This window comes from Salmo trutta, chromosome 13 (genome assembly GCF_901001165.1).
Source record: "Salmo trutta chromosome 13, fSalTru1.1, whole genome shotgun sequence".
NCBI lineage: Eukaryota > Metazoa > Chordata > Actinopteri > Salmoniformes > Salmonidae > Salmo > Salmo trutta.
In genome coordinates this window covers 4,515,241-4,533,319 of record NC_042969.1, presented here as the reverse complement: position 1 = coordinate 4,533,319, position 18,079 = coordinate 4,515,241, and the positions used below count along the sequence as shown (strand labels likewise).

The window sequence follows — 18,079 nt, the reverse complement described above, 5'->3', positions numbered from 1 at the left end:
GGGAACAATAAAAGGCCACTCTAAAATGTGGAGTGTTGTCACACAACACAACCCCACAGATGTCTAAAGTTTTGCAGGAGCGTGCAGTTGGCATGCTGACTGCAGGAATGTACCCCAGTGCTGTTGCCAGATAATTTAATGTTCATTTCTCTACCATAAGCCGCCTCCAACGTTGTTTAAGAGAATTTGGCAGTGCGTACAACCGGCCTCACAAACGCAGACCACCGGTAACCAAGCCAGCCCAGGAATTCCACATCCGGCTCCTTCACCTGTGGGGTCGTCTGAGACCAGCCACTCGGACAGCTGATGAAACTGTGGGTTTGCACAACTGAAGAATTTCTGCACAAACTGTCAGAAACCGCCTCAGGGAAGCTCATCTGCGTGCTCGTCGAACTCACCAGAGAATTCACCGGACTGCAGTTCAGCATCCTAACTGACTTCAGTGGGCAAATGCTCACCTTCGATAGCCACTGGCACGTTGGAGAAGTGTGCACTTCACGGATGAATCCCGGGCAGATGGCAGACAACGTGTACAGTGTTGTGTGGGGGCGAACAGTTTGCTGACCGGTGTGAACAGAGTGCCCCATGCTGGCGGTGGGGTTATGTTATGGGCAGGTATAAGCTACGGACAACAAACACAATTGCATTTTATCGATGGCAATTTGAATGCACTGAGACACCGTGACGAGATCCTGAGGCCCATTGTCGTGCCATTCATCCTCCGCCATCACTTCATGCTTCAGCATGATAATGCACAGCCCCATGTCGCAAGCATCTGTGCACAATTCCTGTAAGCTGAACATTTCCCATTTCTTCCATGGCCTGCATACTCACCAGACATGTCACCCATTGAGCATGTTTGGGATGCTCCGGACCGACGTGTACGACAACGTGTTCCAGTTCCCGCCAATATCCAGCAACTTGGCACTGCCATTGATGAGGAGGGATAACACTCCACAGGCCACAATCAACAGCCTGATCAATTCTATTTGAAGGAGATGTGTCGAGCTGCATGAGGTAAATGGAGGTCACAGCAGATACTGACTGGATTTCTGATCCACACCCCTACCTTTTTTTTAAGGTATCTGTGACCAACATGTGCATATCTGTCATGCAAAATCAATAGATTTAGGGCCTAATGAATTTCATTCAATAGTGATTTGCTTATATAAATGGTAACTCAGTAAAATCTTTAAAATTGCTGCATGTGGCGTTTATATTTTTGCTCAGTGTAACATAAAGCCTTTATAGGTTGTACTTCGTTTAAAGTGGGACCGAAAGATCTCCGCAACAGATGGTGTGAAATATAGAAGACTCAACTTCAGGCTCATTTTGAAATGTGAAAACATCGGACCAATTTTGACTTTGAGGTGAACTATCCGTTCACATTGGATTTCATCTTAATAAATAACTTACTTCAGGTCTGTCGGAAGCACCATTGAGAAAAATGGGCTAATTATGTGACAGAAAAAAAGTGGGCATACACAAACACAGCATGCATGATGAAACATGTAAAGATGAGAGAAAATACAAACCATCAAAAAGCTGCCAACCAAAGCAACAGACACACCATACAGTGACAAGGGTGTTTAGGGGTCAAAGGTGACAAGGGTTCATGCATCAGCCAAGCCAAACCCTGTGGGTGGATCTCAATAGTCTAAATGGCTTTCTTTCCTCATCTCCTCCCTTTCTTCTGTACAGATCTGAGAATATAGTGAGGATGTGAGGATAAAGGAATGTTACTTTGGAGAATTGAGACACATCCTATGGTGGGTGGGTAGAGGAGGAGTGTGAGGTTGACTGGCGGCAGATTTGGGGATCTGGTGAGGGAATGTGAGATGCAGGACATTTATAGCACACAGTGTTTATTGTGCAATGCTGCTGACGTGTGGCCGCTGTCTGCATAGCAGTGAGTAGCAGATGGGAGGTTCGACTTCAGACTCAGAGCAGGCAGATGCCAAAGCAATATTGGGGTTCATTTAAATGTGGCTGCAAGCTAATAAGCACCCGCTTTGGGTAAATGTAACTGGGGCTGAAGACCCTATATTCAGTAAACAGCAGGCTTATTCAGGCCTAGCTTTTGCTAATGTCAATAGAACATCAGCTTTTGTTAACATATTTTTTGCAGCATTTTAACTCAGGCCTAGCTTTAGCATGCTAAGTCAGGCTTAGCGTTTCTGTCTTTAGTAGCGTAACTCAGGCTACCTGAAGCATGCGCTCCTGCTCTTGCTGCCACCTTTCCTGACGCTTTCGCTCCTCATCTGGGTCCCAAGCCCAGCGGTCACCCCGCTTAGCCTGAATCACTACCGGGGATGACACCTGAGTGACCTGATAGGGCCCATTCGAGGCTCACCAACACACACACACACGCACACGCACACACACACACACACACACACATTTGTGCACACAAGCATGCATACATACGCCAACCCACAAACCGAAGTACACACACATATCCACAAATAGGGAAGAGAGGAGACAGACAGTTGATCTACCACAGCACCATTTCCATGCTAGCCAAAGGAGTCCTACTAAGGAGAGAGAAAAGAGAGATGAGGGGATGAAGGGAAAAGGAGACAAGCAACGCTGGGCACTCTGTACATCATCCTCATTCAATAGGCTGAGCCAATGAAGAATGACCAATCAATCATTGGGTCTTAGGGAGGTCCTAAAGATATTACAAAAACAACAAAAGGATTGTGCTCAGTAGGCAGAAAACAGAAGAACACTCTCTGAAATGGAGTGAAACGGGGAGCCACCTAAAGTTGCCCAATAAGAAACACTTGTCTTTGTTTCACGTGTGGCCTAATGAACACATTTTGGCTCAACCAGATGAGAAACAATGTTTTTTTAAACTTCAGAACTCAACCAGGAAAAACTATAGGAGCTGTTACAACCTACTTACCGGCACTTTACCCTGCTTCGGCTCTTCCCCCTCTATGAAATAGAAGTAGAGTAAAAAAAGTAGACGGTTAGAAAACAAACATCTTTCAAACACAGGAACTGATGCTGAGTGGACATGGACATTTTTATCATCTCATTTGGTAACTATGCTGTCTTTGTGTGAACACATGGAAAAAGCTATTTCCATAATGAATGTCATGGGGAATTAGGGAATGAAGTGAAAGATGGCAGGGAACAAATCAAGGTGATAAGGTATAAAGTTAAAGATTGAGTTGCTAAAAAAACTACGAGCTGTGAGGTATTTTTAATTACTGAGGAGCTAACAATTCCAGTTTCCATTTTGGAGATGGTCTGTGCAAAAGGGAACATTCAACAATGCTGTAACACTTTACATGAAGTTGCTCTTATACCTGCAGTGGCACGGTAGTTACACTTGTAACACTGTTGTATTAACATTGTTAATGTAGTAATTACAGCATTATAATACCAACTTCATGTAAAATACAAATGGGATCGACAGGACACCCAATAATAAACGAAAACAAAAAAAACAGTAAAAAAAAAAACAGATTGAAGAAATGGGTTTCCAATGCTGTCCCCCAGCCCCTGGGGAAGCACTGGGGAAACCCTGCGCAGTGTATGAGTATGTGAACTCCAACGGGGGTTACAGGCAAGCCCAACTATTCAGTGAGCAGTTTACCTGGTGGGGCGAAGAACTCCCAACGTAGGCCTAACCTAGGGTTGCCGGTTTCTGGTGGAAAACTGGCACTGTTAGCCAGCTCTACAGCACAAGCGAGAAGGAGGGGGAAGGAAGGAGGCAGGGGGTGAGGAGAAGAAAAGGAAGGGATAGATAGAGAGATATAAAGCAAAAACACAGAGTGCCAGTTGGAGAACCAAGGGGGGAAAAAAGAGTTGGGGTGTGTGATAGCAGAGGTGAAAGGGCTGCGTACAATAAAGACTATTGGGAAAAGGTAGTTTGAGGTTCATTCTCATCTGAAAACAGATTTTGATTACCTGTTGTGGGTGCCTCACATGGCGGTTTGTTTCTGACAGGTCCTGGATCAGCCAAGGCAGCAACTTCCTCTGCACTCTGAGACAATTCCAGGCTGGGCTCACTGACCTAAGATCAGAACCAGAAAAGTCATAAACACAATGATCAAAACATGACCAGGAGACTATTCAAAATATTTAGTTAGAATGTAGCAGATATAAATTGTATTTACATAGCTTATGCGATACCCTATTCTACACAGTATAGAATCATGCCCGTTGTACATAATGCATTTCCATCTGAAAGTTAAATGTTGCTGCACCCTCCCGGGCAAGGCTTCTGGGCAAGGCTTCTGGGCAAGGCTTCTGGGCAAGGCTTCTGCGCTCTTTGAAACATTAATGGTTCCTCCATCGAACCAAAGGTGCAAATATGAACCATTGACTAGCAATGGGGTTCCTTGAAGATATCCACGGTTCTTCGAGTCACAACTAATTCTATGGAGGAACCCTGGACTGGAGGTATGGCTTAGTAGGGGCGTGGCTTTCAGATACAGGCGAATATATTGATAAAAGTCACCTTGTCCTAGAGAGATTTACACGGTTATCAAAATGTCAAACCAGAGTAAGCCTACATGAAACACTGCCCTTATTTTAAGTGTTTTTTAAAATGAACGGTGGAAAAAACGATTGGAACCATTTCCCTTTTGACTGCTAGGTTTTATGGGTATTATGACTCATACTGTGGTACTCTATTGAACCCCTCCCATCACAAAATGGTTCAGGTTTGAATCTTTACACAGAGTTTCTCGAAGGCCCTTTTTAGAATCCCAAAAGGTTCTTTCAGGCTCCTTTACGTCTAAGAGTGTGCTTGAGGTAAAGCAGGGCACAAATGATTGACTATTTGGAGCATTGGGGCCATTGATTGGTTGGTAGGTGATCTCACCTGTGCAGTCATTGGCTGAGCTTGCTGTGTTGCGTGCTCTGATTGAACAGGACAGGGGACTGTGGCATTCTGTCTGATCGCTGTGGCATTCGTACACGCTTCTGTTTGTTCCTTGGTAGCGTGCTGTGACTCTTTAAACAAAACAGAGACACATGTTTAGTTGCATCATAGCAAGGTTCTGCATCAGAGTACAGGTCCAGACAGTGGGTCATAACGTGACTTCAACCACAGGAAGACCAAGTTGAATAAATGGTTTAATAACTTAAAGTGTTCATTTTCAAGTCAGACAATGAGTAATAAATGACTAGCATTAATATTGAAGAGCAAAAGGATTGGATGGGTTACAAAACAACAGAAATGGTCACCACTAGGTGTCAGGGTATCAGAGGTTAGACCGGCATTCTTGGTAACCCGTAGGAACAGACCTGTAGCTGAAGATGGCTGTACTGCAGCCGCTGCTGTGTTGGTTTCCCCATCCTTCAGTGGGCCTGCAGCAGACCTGCCTCCCGCCTCCGCAATGCTCTCTGTGCTCTGCAGCTCCTGTAGGGACAGACAAAGGAAGAAATGCTCTGTTAACGCATCCTCCACATTCCTTTTGTTGAAGTCCTGACCTATCTGACTCAATGTTGCTTTATCCTATCTATGACTGCATGCAGACTAAGAACAACACACAGGTCTGGTTTATATGTGGGTTTTCACTTAACAGTTTCCGAGACTTATGTTGTTACGGCTACACCTTCCTGTCCGACTCCAACTGTTTGAACAACATGCCTGTTCACTTTGTTTAGATGTTGAAATCAAGTGGCCTACCTGGCGAAGAAGATGCTTATTTCTCAAAATTAGAAGGTGTTGCCAATTCCTTACATGTATCCGTCTTTCTATGCTCATTACACATTTCAAAAACAAAGACTAGACAGCTAGCGCTAACAGTCTGTGGCGCTAACAGTCTGTGGCGCTAACAGTCTGTGGCTACAATGCTGCTAGCGGTGTGTGGTCTACTCAGACCCTTGGATCCAATGACCACCCTTTTGATAACTTATATCTTTCTTCAGAGAAACAAAGCAAGCTTGGCTGCATGTACTGGAGCCTCACCGAGGGCAGTGAGGTGGGCCGGCTAGGTGGGATGGACTCCTGTGCGTTACTCTTCTCCTGGGCATCACCTTCTCCTGGCACTGAAGAAGGTGACACTGCGGCGCTTGTGCCACCGTGTGCTACAGTTGTCATGGCTGTTAATGGGCTCGCCCTGGGGGAGGGGCTATGCGTGGGTGGGGGAGTGGCCACACATGGGGGTGTGTCGGAAGGGTCAGAGGAGGCTGTAGGCGTGGCAGTGGAAGGGTAGAACCGTCCAGGGGAGGTTCTTCCGTCGCTCTCCGGAGCGGCGACCTCGTCGTTTCCCATGTTGCCGTTCACTCGCAGCAAGCCGTCCACCTGAGTGCACAGACTTAAGGCTTAAAGAACACAAACATGCATGCGCATACATACAGCGCGCGCATACATATGTGGGCACACAGGAACACATGCACACTCCACAAAGACGCATTTCAATCTAAAAATCAAACACAAAAATCCCATTTTTGAGACAGTGTGACTGCATCCTCACCAAAAAGATCCATCAGACAGTAATGCAAGAACAGTCAACTGGGGTGAAACATCCCAAATACCACATTCCACAGCAATGACCGCGATATGACCAGACAGTTCTATTCCAGACCATCCAGACCAGAAGTTGCCCCATGTTGTAAATAAAACCAGAACTCATGTATGTTAACTCTGGCCTATTAGCTATTCAGCTAGCTCCTGATAACATGCTGGGGCTGAATGAAAGGCTGTAATGTATGTGTGAGGAGCGCCGAGTGCTAACTCCAGACGCACGGGGGGGGGGGTTGTTGAATGGAGGGGGACTCACTACCCACAATCACCCCTCAGTCTGTGTGGCCCTCTTTGTCTGCCTGGAGACCACTTCATACTGAGAGGGCCTACTTGTCAACTTTTTAAGTCAATACGGAACAGAGCCCCCCCATTCAGGCGGAGGCTCCGCTCGGCTCCAAATAAGACATTCCAGCCACTAAAGTGGAAAGAAGTGGCTCGCCGGTTTGTTCCCGTAATAACCGAAAAACATGTCAACTTCCTTTGGAATAGGTCCATTTGGCAAATCGCTCTCCACGGATGAAAATGAACACCCTGTTGTGCTAAATTGAGACGTCACAACCGACTTCGCAGAAAAAGGAAATGGGATTCCTATCCTTCTGTCTGAAAACATGACACCCAATCGCCATGGTTTCTGTCTGCTATTCTAATGTAAATGCCAAGACCAGGGACCATTTAACACAATACATTTCAGTGTGCCCTGGGAAATACTAGGCTGAACAAAACGTTCCAACTACTTCAGGGGACGTCCGTATCTTAGTATCTGTTAGTAACGTAACACTTCTGGAAGCTGCCCTGATTTGTCATGGGAGTGCAAAAAACCCCACGACACCCTGGTAATTTGAACCCTGGCTCACACATAGTAAAATACACTAGTGATAACACTGATAAAACCTTTTCTCCATTAGCTTGCATTTTGTGCCTCACCTTGCCTGGCTTGGGTCCCGCCAGCATCTGTGTGCCCTTGGATTGGGTGTAAGGCTTGGGCGTCAGCAAAGGAACAGATTTAGGCGAGGCAGCCTGGATAGAGGGGTTTGGTTCAGGAGTGCGTGACTGAATCCGGGGGCGATGAGACTGACCCTGGGGGAACCCCGCCACTTGGGCCTCGACGGTAGCGGTAAACTTGGGTGCCGGGAGCGACTGCTGCCTCAGGTACTTCAGAGGACCATTTGGATCTTCTTCCGGGGAGGTTGAGTTGGGAGAACGGGAGGTGGGGGTGAGGGGGAGACGTGTGCTGGTGGCAGTGGTGGGATCTTCAGAGACGCTCCTGTCCAGCAGCTTGGGCAGTTGCAGGCGCTCCAGCACCGCTTCACTGATGGTGAAGCGCTGGGCGTAGCGGTGGAGGACCAACGCCGCCTCCTCAGGGGTGCGGGCCGACTGGTAGGCCTCGCGGAGCTCGTTCTCACGACGTTCCCTAGGGAAGGAGACACGGGAGGACAAGGTGAGACAGGGGCCAAGTGACTGGCTACACACTGACGAAAGCATCATTGTTGAAACATTTCTGTACATTGCTACTGATCCCCTGATGCACTTAAAAGCAATAAAAAAAAATGGTTGAAGCCAGGATGCGATAAGAAATATAAGAAACATGAGAGTAGGTATAGGGCTATACTGTACATTGAGGCAACCAACAATATGGAAACCAGGGTTTGACCTAAAATGCCCTTGTGACCTACTTCTCCTCCACGATCTCCCGGTAGGTCTTGATACTCTTCCTCCTCTGAGAAATGGCCCCTCCCTCGCCCGTCATCAGCTTCTCCATCATCTTCCTCTCCTCCTCCTTCTTGATCAGGTCCTGGGAGACGCTTCTCCTGCGACTCTTCCACCGGGCTAGGTCCTAACACACAGACACGTCAATGTATGAGTGCATGAATGTGTGAGTGAGTGGGTGTAAGTGTATTAGTATGTGTGTGTGTGTGTGTGTGTGTGTTTGTGTGTGAGTGCTTACGTCCTGCCAGTGGTCCTCTTCCTCCTTCATCATGTTGTACTGGTTGTGCATGAGCTCGTGGCGCACCTGGCTGTGGTGCGGCAAGCTGGCGTCCTCCTCACAGCGCATGTCAATCATACTCACACTCCTGGGAAAAAGAAAGGAGAGAAAAGAGACACGAGAGGGGGAGGAGTTATAAAGAGATTTACTAGGAGAAAAGTCATGCATACGGTATGGACAAATATGAATTTTTATTTCCAGGCACATAAGATGTTTTCTGGAGCTCTGGAGTTGTCGTAGTTCAGCCAGGAAAGGTCGAGGTCAAACAGGTTGGATGGTCAAACGCTTTACGGATACAACTTCTATAGGTACTGAAGTGGTCCACTCAAATGTAAATAAACAAAACCCAAAAGGAACTCATTATTATTCTGACAATACATCTCACTGCGCTACCACAAATATTATATTATAGGATATTATTGTTCTGTATACATTAGTTTGTATTATACTGTGAACCACGCAAAACAGAAGGCACCAGAGATAACGCTAATAAAGGCAGATTATAACCACATGTAAGCAACATGCTCTCAAAAGGTCATACAGTGAGTTCCAAAAGTATTGTTTTGGCTCTGTACTCCAGCACGTTGGATTTGAAATGATGCAATGTCTATGAGGTTAAAGTGCAGACTCTCAGCTTTAAAGCTGCAATATGCAACTTTTTGGGGCTACCCGACCGAATTCATATAGAAATGTGTGCTATAGATCTGACATTCTCATTGAAAACAAGTCTAAGAAGCTGTAGATATGTTCTATGTGCACTATGCAGAACTAGCTCTGCCATTTTTCATGGTTGCTAAAATTCTAATGGTTTGCCTAATTTCAGTTTATGTGACAAAACAAGCAAGTATAGTGTAGAGAATCATTGTACCATCTAAACCATATATTTTCCATAACCAAAAATATTGTTTTTTAAGTTGTTTGAAGCTGGTGTGCAAAACTGAAAGTTAGAAATGCAAAAATGAAAAATAAGAACAGGAAGCATCGAAATAGCCCACATAGAACTGATCTACCACTTCTTAGACTTGCTTTCAATGAGAGTGACAGATCTATAAGTCTTTAAATATTTCAATGTGAATTTGGCCAAAAAAGTTACAAATTGCAGCTTTAATTATTATTTTTTTGTCTTTTACTTTTGGTTTTGTACACCAGCATCAAACAGCTGAAAACAGCTGAAAATATATATTCCCCTTCAAGCCGATACCCCGATGGCCCTCAAAGAACTACACTGGACTTTATGCAAACTGGAAACCACATATCCTGAGGCGGCATTTATTGTAGTTGGGGATTTTAGCAAAGCAAATCTGAGGAAAACACTACCGAAGTTCTACCAACACATTGACTGTAGTACTCGCGCTGGGAAAACATTGGACCACCGCTACTCAACTTTTCGAAATTCTTACAAGGCCCTCCCCTGCCCTCCCTTTGGCAAATCTGATCACGACTCCATTTTGCTCCACCCTTCCTACAGGCAGAAACTCAAACAGGAACTACCCGTGCTAAGGTCTATTCAACGCTGGTCTGACCAATCGGAATCCATGCTTCAATGATTGTTTTGATCACGCGGATTGGGATATGTTCCGGGTAGCCTCTGAGAATATCATTGTGAATACACGGATACGGTGACTGAGTTCATCAGGAAGTGTATAGGAGATTTTTTTTTAAAGCGCGAACCACTGCATTTAACAATGGCAAGGTGACTAGAAATATGGCCGAATACAAACAGTGTAGTTATTCTCTCCGTAAGGCAATCAAACAGACAAAAGGTCAGTACAGAGACAAAGTGGAGTTGCCAAGGACTGTGGGCTCTCCTTCCCCGTGGCAGACGTGCGTAAGGCTGCTGGCCCAGACGGCATCCCTAGCCGCGTCCTCAGAGCATGCGCAGACCAGCTGGCTGGAGTGTTTACCAGTCTGCTGTCCCCACTTGCTTCAAGATGTCCACCATTGTTCCTGTCGCAAGAAAGCAAAGGTAACTGAACTAAATTACTATTGCCCCATATCACTCACTTCTGTCATCATGAAGTGCTTTGAGAGGCTAGTTAAGGATCATATCACCTCTAACTTACCTGCCACCCTAGACCCACTTCAATTTGCTTACCGCCCCAATAGATCCACAGACGATGCAATCGTCATCGCACTGCACACCGCCCTATCCCATCTGGACAAAAGGAATACCTATGCAAGAATGCTGTTCATTCACTGTAGCTCAGCATTCAACACCATAGTACCTTCCAAGTTCACCATTAAGTTTGAGGCCCTGGGTCTCAACCCAACCCTGTGCAACAGGGTCCTGGACATCCTGACGGGCCACTCACAGGTGGTAAAGGTAGGAAACAACACCTCCACTTCGCTGATCCTCAACACAGGGACCCCACAAAGGTGCATGCTCAGCCCCCTCCTGTACTCCCTGTTCACCCATGACTGCGTGGCCACTCATCAAGTTTGCAGGCAACACAAAAGTAGTAGGCCTGATTACCAACAATGATAAGACAGCCTACAGGGAGGAGGTGAGGGCCCTGGGAGAGTGGTGCCAGGAAAATAACCTCTCCCTCAATGTCAACAAAACAAAGGAGCTGATCGTGGGCTTCAGGTAACAGCAGAGGGAGCACGCCCCTATCCACATCGACAGGACTGCAGTGGAGAAGGTGGAAAGCCTCAAGGTCCTCTGAGTACACATCACTGACCATCTGAAATGGTCCACCCACACAGACAGTGTGGTGAAGAAGACGCAACAGTGCCACTTCAACCTCAGGAGGCTGAAGAAATTTGGCTTGGCCCTTAAAACCCTCACAAACTTTTACAGATGCACAATTGAGAGCATCCTGTCAGGCTGTGTCACTGCCTGGTACGGCAACTGCAGGGCTCTCCAGAGGGTGGTGCGGTCTGCTCAACTCAACACCAGGGGAAAACTACCTGCCCTCCAGGACACCTACAGCACCCGATGTCACAGGAAGGACAAAAAGATCATCAAGGACATCATCTACCCTAGTCATGGCCTGTTCACCCCGCTATCATCCAGATGGCGAGGTCAGTACAGGTGCATCAAAGCTGGGACAGGGAGACTGAAAAACAGCTTTTATCTCAAGGCCATCAGACTGTTAAATAGCCATCACTATCCGGCTACCACCCGGTTACGTAACCATCCACCTTAGAGGCTGCTGCCCTATATCCATAGACTTGGAATCACTGGCCACTTTAATAATGGAACACTTGTCACTTTAATAACGTTTAAATAATGTTTACATACGGCTTTACTCATCTCATATGTATATAGTGTATTCTATTGTACTGTATTTTAGTCAAAGCCACTCCGACATTGCTCGATGTAATATTTATATCTTTCTTCATTCCATTATTTCACTTTTAGATTAGTGTGTATTGTTGTGAACTGTTAGATACTACTGCACTGTTGGAGCATCTGCTAAATACGTGTATGTGACCAATACAATTTGATTTGAAGACAATATTTTTGGTTATGGAAAATACACTATTGCACAGTGGTTTAGATGTTGCAATGATTATCTACACTATACTTGCTTGTTCTCTCACATAAACTAAAATCAGGCAAACTATTAGAACTACTAACAACCAGGAAATGGAGGAGCGATTCCTGCGTATTGATTCTTTAATTTTAGGGTATTTAAAAAAAAATCCATATCAGTTGAACCGTATAGAAATTACAGCACTTTTTGTACAAAGTATTGGGATAAATTCTCTTTGTTTTGGTTGACCAAAACAAACAGCAAAAGCATCTAACACATTTGTAGAGTCACAAGCTACATATAGTCATTGCGGTTCCCTAAAACGGGGAGCTATGTACAAAAAGTGCTGTAATGTCATTGTATCATTTCAAATCCAAAGTGCTGTATACAGAGACAAAACAACAACAAAAATGTTCACTGCCCCAATACTATTGGAGCTCACTGTATATATAGAAGCCTATCTATACAACAGAACAGCGCAGAGCATCAAAGACATACTCCGCCAGTATTTGACCCAGGTGTTATTTTGACAACCACAGTGAGATCCTCGTACAGTGGCGTTACAGGGATGGTCCATGTCCTTATGTGTGAGTCTATGCGACATGCATCATATGGTCACCTCTCTAGTCTCTCTAGACATCCATGTTGCCTGCCACCATTTTCTAATGTTCCCGCTTCACACGTCTGTAGGTAACAGTACTAAACAGTTTGGCATAGAGGAACTACGTCCTCTGCCTATGTCACTACCTTACCCGCTTGAATAAAATACAAAAATAGTAACTATCAAGATGGAGATCATGGAGGTTGTTATTAATGAGTGCATTTCACAAGTGGCTAGTTTGCATCAACTACCTTAACTAAATCCACTGCAAAGGTTTTGCCTGCAAACTTTGCTTTCAAATCGCAATGTTCTGGCATGTCTGCTTTGTGATTTTTTTGGGGGAGAGTTGTCTGTCTTTTTTTTACCCTTAGCGAAGTTGCCAAAAGAGTCCGTCACTGAAACCGGACCCTTGTCACTGCTGTTGCCTAGGGTCGGGTTTACGAGACTATGAGCTCTCCACAAGACACAGGGGAGCGATATAGGTACATCCCATTCCACATTAGACCCTTGAAGGATAGAAGAGACAAAGTGACTCGGTGAAGCACGTCTTGAGTTCCATCGTTTGCTTTAGTGTGTGCGAGTGTGAGACATGCAGATAACAGAAGCTGGTTAGAAACACATTTAAAGTCAACCTCTAGTCCCTCTCCACTTCTCGTATATCTGAACGGATAGGATGGGTGTAATATGGTTACAAGTCCAGTAAGGCCAGAGTTTCTACCATATTGCTTAAACCTATCAGCTCCTTACAGATCTACTAGAAATGTCTAGAGGTTGGGCTCTAGGGATCTGTGCATACTAAGCAGGTGTGGTTTAGCAGGGCAGGGATGTGCGTCCGAATGGGTAACAAAGAACCACTTACTCTGGGTCATCTGATACACTAGCAGCTCTGTGACTGAATCTACGAAAGCAGAGACATGGAGAAAGAGCACAAACACTAATGAACAAACACAAAATTACAACACAATGCAATATATACAGATATGAGCCCACAACTACACAATGCAATATATACAGACATGAGAATAGTAAAAAAGTGTGATGGAATATAGGGGGTGTGTTGAAAACACCTTTAAGGCTTAATGAACTGTATGGGTTACCGTTGACAACAGTATGAGTTCTTAGTAAACAAGCATGAATGCTTAATGAGATACTGTAGGTTTAATATTATTTAAAAGACAACAAGATCTGCAGATCCAAATTTATAAAAAGTGTCCATTTGAACACAAGGTGGCGCTCTAGCCAAAAATACAGCTAGCTGAGTACTTGGGAGAAAAATCACTGAATTCACTGCACTAATATAGGCCTCTACAGCATATTGTGTGGCGGAGATGGAAATGATCTCATGGCGCAGTCTAAAACAAAACTATCAATAAAAGCATGCATCTTTTATTAGCCTGCTCATAACCCATCTTCAAAGCTGGGGTTCGTCAACTTTTGCGACCACGATACCCAAATCGGCGGTTTGGGTTAACCGGGTTTGGGATTAAGTTCTAGAGTCACAGAGAGCTTTTAAAGCTGGAGTTCTGATGTTGGGAAGGGTGTGAGTGAAAATGTGGCTTGTGGTCCTATTAAGACTGGCCACAAGAAAGCAGGAGACCCAGTGAAGAGAGGTCTTATGAAATGGAAAGCAAATATATTGTTTAATGGGCTGTATGTATTTGTCATATGTCTGCCATACAGAGAGCGAAAAGACATATTTTCTACTACTGCCAGTGTCGTTTTTGAGGGAGTTGCTTCAAACAGTGTGTATTGGAAAAGGTCAATGTCAAAGGTCATCATGCAAGGTTATTAAAAGGTCACATCTATGACAGGTCACCGTCATATCTTGCTCACATGCTCAAAAATATAAAAACCCGAATGAACAAATCAAATACTAAAAAGAAAGTATTAGCGTCCATGCATCCAAAAGCAACACACTTCATTCAGACTTTAAACTCTTTCCTTAGCCTGCTCGGGTCAAAGCAACTGAAATGATCTAATTCTGCCACTTGCGAAAGATCATGCAATCTTCACATATGCCATCCAGAGGTGTGCATCACTGCTCGAGGTCACGGCCACATGCGTATGAAGCAGGATTTCTAAATGTTTTCTGAAAGATCATGGGTAATGTAGTTCCCAGTATCTGATCCATGTAGGCCGGGAGAAACGCAATAAGTTATGGCCATTAAGGTGTGATGCTCCTCTCTTAGACAACAGAGAATTTTGTATCGGTCACTCAATCCTAGTCGATGGACGACAGGCTCACATTGGCTGGAGGTCATCGTCAAGCCAAGATGGACGTCTCGCCACCGCCGGTTTGTCGCACACGCGACCTTCAACCTCCGACTTGCCCATGTGACCCTGGCAGGCGACCATCAGCGTCGTGGTTGCCCTGGCTGCAGGAACGGGCAGGAAGTGGCTTGGACCGGTAGTGCTGCTGTGTTTCGGCGAGGTAAGGGCGGGGCGAGCCCACATGTCGTTGTACCTCCCTGTGTCTGTCGCCAGGGATATGGCCAACCCCACCTTCTTTGGACCTGCCTCCTCCCTGTCCATCATGGGAGGGGGAGGGAACTTCCTGGTTGTTTCCGGGCTGGCCCCGGCGCTGTGGGGGCTCGTCACGACGATGGAGGTCGTCATGGGGCTGGTTGTCAGGGACGACAGGCGGTATAGTTCCTCGGAGCATGAGCGGGCGGGGCTACTGCTGAGAGAGTGGTTTGGTTAGCATTGACCAAGGTTGTCATTAAGGAAAGCCATTTGACATGATTTTACTATTCAAATAATATCATTACATTTTTGGGGATATCTGGATATTCAAAATGATTTTAAAACAGCAGAATGTTGCTTTTCTCCTTAGTTTTTGGCTAAAAAGAACAGTGAAAGAGATGTCTGATTTTCGCCATGATGAGAACTGATTCTGTGTCAGGTTTTGTGGAAACTCTGTTAGGTGCGTGTCTGTAATTGATATCTGAAGTGGGGGAAAATAGCATACCGATGTCAGGGCAGACCAGAGCTCGAAATGCGCAGCAGTAGCTCAACACAGTACATTCAAAAGTTTGTTTAATCAAATTAAGTATTGCAAATGTCATTGTATATCCTTGTAGGTAACAATGTCACAAGGATAATGTAATTTAATTTATAACAAAGCATTGTCAAAACAGGCCTACCATTTATTTCTCGCCACAAATGAACACTCACTCAAGTAATCAAAGATATTGTTTCGATATCCGGAAATTCGAAAAACCGTGCCCATCGCTAGTCATAATATAAAGACCTTGTCATTGTCTCGGAACTCAGTTCAACATCTAGTTTTGATTTACATTTGGTTGAGTTGCGAACATAAGTTGCCAACCTGAATTCAACGTGAAATCAACGAAAAATGGCACCATGCCATTGGATTTCAGTTAAAAGTTGGGTGAAAATGACGTGGAAACAATGTTGATTCAAACAGTTTTCGCCCAGTGAGACATTAGATGTGGAACATAGGTTGGTGAACGAAAGCAGAAAAAAACAGTAGTGACTCACAAAGAAAGTATTGGGAGAAAACCCACAACAGCTATATCTAAGCTGTTCTGGTAACCCCCCCCCCCCAAACATTATTCTTTGTTTGACGCACACACACAGTTAACTTAAATAGTACTTGAATAGATTCTGCCTGGCATTGAGAAAGACACATCATGTGACTCCCGCCCTGGTCGTCACTAGCTTCTACACCCACAAAGCCAGATTCAACAGTCACAAAAAAAATGTGCTTTTTGGTCTTAATATTCATATTGTGGTTACGGTTAAAGTTAAGGTTTAGGTTAGGTTAGGTTTAAAATCTAATTTTAAGAAGAGAAACTGTAGAAATTAGCGGGGTTTATGACTTTGTGGGTATAGAAGCTATTGACGACCGGGGGTCAGGCGGCGGAAGGACCCCTCATTTCCTACTTTCTGAGGGTGGGTTCACATGCTCCCTGTGTGTTGAATTACAGTACATTTTTCTGGGTGTGTAAAATACTGTAATACAGCACGGGTAGGCTAGCTAGACTATGGCAAGTATTTGTTGTGTTGTGTGCACGCGCGTGTGTGTGTGTGCAAGGGTGTGTTTACATCCAACGTGTGTGTGTGTGCATGAACAACCAACGTGTGTCTACCCTACACAAGGGCAGCATGGTGACTTGTTGATTATCTCCAACCAGTGCCATAGAACTAGGTTGCCTAGGTGATGAATGAATAGCTAACATATCTGATTATACTCCAACACTCAATCAGCAAAATACACTCTTCACAGGTCAAAAGGTCAATCTCTGTCAAAGGGAGATAATCTAACAACCATCTATCCAGAAAAAAAGGGAACAAAGGAATGCCATTTGAGTTTGTGCATCTCAAATACTCTGTCGTAATACACATTTGCGGTAACTTGCTACCTACTTTAGTTGAAAGCACCGACTGTGAGACGCTCTGGATAAGAGAACAACAGTAGCCAAAGATACATTCTAAGGGCCACATGAGTGATTACTCACGAAACCCAGGCCAAAAAGACCATGATTTGGGGGATTTTCACAAAATGTCATCCATAGAACAGTCCTTTAAAAAATAAAAATTAGGGGGTGGTTCAGCTTTAATATTCAAGTAATTGTGGTTTCTATTAATGTAAATGTCTGCATAGTTTCCAATCCACTATATATATATATATATATATATATATATATATATAACAAGAAATTTGAGGTATTGGAGTGGCTATCACAAAGCCTTGACCTCAATCCTATAGAAAATTTGTGGGCAGAACTGAAAAAGTGTGTGCGAGCAAGGAGGCCTACAAACCTGACTCAGTTACACCAGCTCTGTTAGGAGGAATGGGCCAAAATTCACCCAACCTATTGTGGGAAGCTTCTGGAAGGCTACCCGAAACATTTGATCCAAGTTAAAAACAATTGAAAGGAAATGCTACCAAATACTAATTGAGTGTAAACTTCTGACCCACTGGGAACGTGATGAAAAAATAAAAGCGGAAATAAATCATTCTCTCTACTATTATTCTGACATTTCACATTCTTAAAATAAAGTGGTGATCCTAACTGACCTAAGACAGGGAATTTTTACTAGGATTAAATGTCAGGAATTGTGAAAAACTGAGTTTAAATGTATTTGGCTAAGGTGTATGTAAACTTCCGACTTCAACTGTATATGTCACGTCCTGACCAGTAAAAGGGGTTGTTTGTTATTGTAGTTTGGTCAGGGCATGGCAGGGGGTGTTTGTTTAGTGTGTTTCAGGGTTTTTTGGGGCAATGTTCTATGTTAGTATATTTCTATGTCTGTGTCTATTTAGTCTATTTCTATGTTCAGGTTTTTTTGGGTTTGGCCTTCAATTAGAAGCAGCTGTTCTTCGTTGCTTTTAATTGGAGGCCATATTTAAGTAAGGTTTTTTTTTGTCACTGTGTTTGTGGGTAGTTGTTCCGTGTATAGCGTGTTGCCTTACAGGACTGTCTTCATCGGTGTTTGTTATTTTGTTCAGTGTTCATGGTCCTTCTCAATAGAAGAAGATGAGTATACACATTCCCGCT

At 44.5% G+C, this 18,079-nt stretch overlaps 1 protein-coding gene across 14 annotated transcripts in view; it reads right to left on the bottom strand.

Moving 5' to 3' along the window:
• The window catches only part of LOC115205088 (LIM and calponin homology domains-containing protein 1), a 175,130-nt gene that overhangs the window by 9,143 nt on the left and 147,908 nt on the right, over positions 1-18,079 (bottom strand). For 7 of the 14 annotated variants that reach the window (XM_029770683.1, XM_029770679.1, XM_029770681.1 and 4 more), the window contains 12 exons: positions 14,800-15,234; positions 13,414-13,452; positions 8,436-8,562; positions 8,164-8,324; positions 7,415-7,901; positions 5,933-6,268; positions 5,266-5,380; positions 4,841-4,971; positions 3,922-4,027; positions 3,608-3,688; positions 2,909-2,940; positions 2,206-2,328 (listed from right to left, as the gene is read on the bottom strand). In XM_029770683.1, the coding sequence (XP_029626543.1) occupies positions 2,206-2,328; positions 2,909-2,940; positions 3,608-3,688; positions 3,922-4,027; positions 4,841-4,971; positions 5,266-5,380; positions 5,933-6,268; positions 7,415-7,901; positions 8,164-8,324; positions 8,436-8,562; positions 13,414-13,452; positions 14,800-15,234 (2,173 nt within the window). The remainder of the gene's footprint in view (positions 1-2,205; positions 2,329-2,908; positions 2,941-3,607; positions 3,689-3,921; positions 4,028-4,840; positions 4,972-5,265; positions 5,381-5,932; positions 6,269-7,414; positions 7,902-8,163; positions 8,325-8,435; positions 8,563-13,413; positions 13,453-14,799; positions 15,235-18,079) is intronic. The other 7 variants (XM_029770684.1, XM_029770689.1, XM_029770680.1 and 4 more) reach the window with 6 other exon arrangements.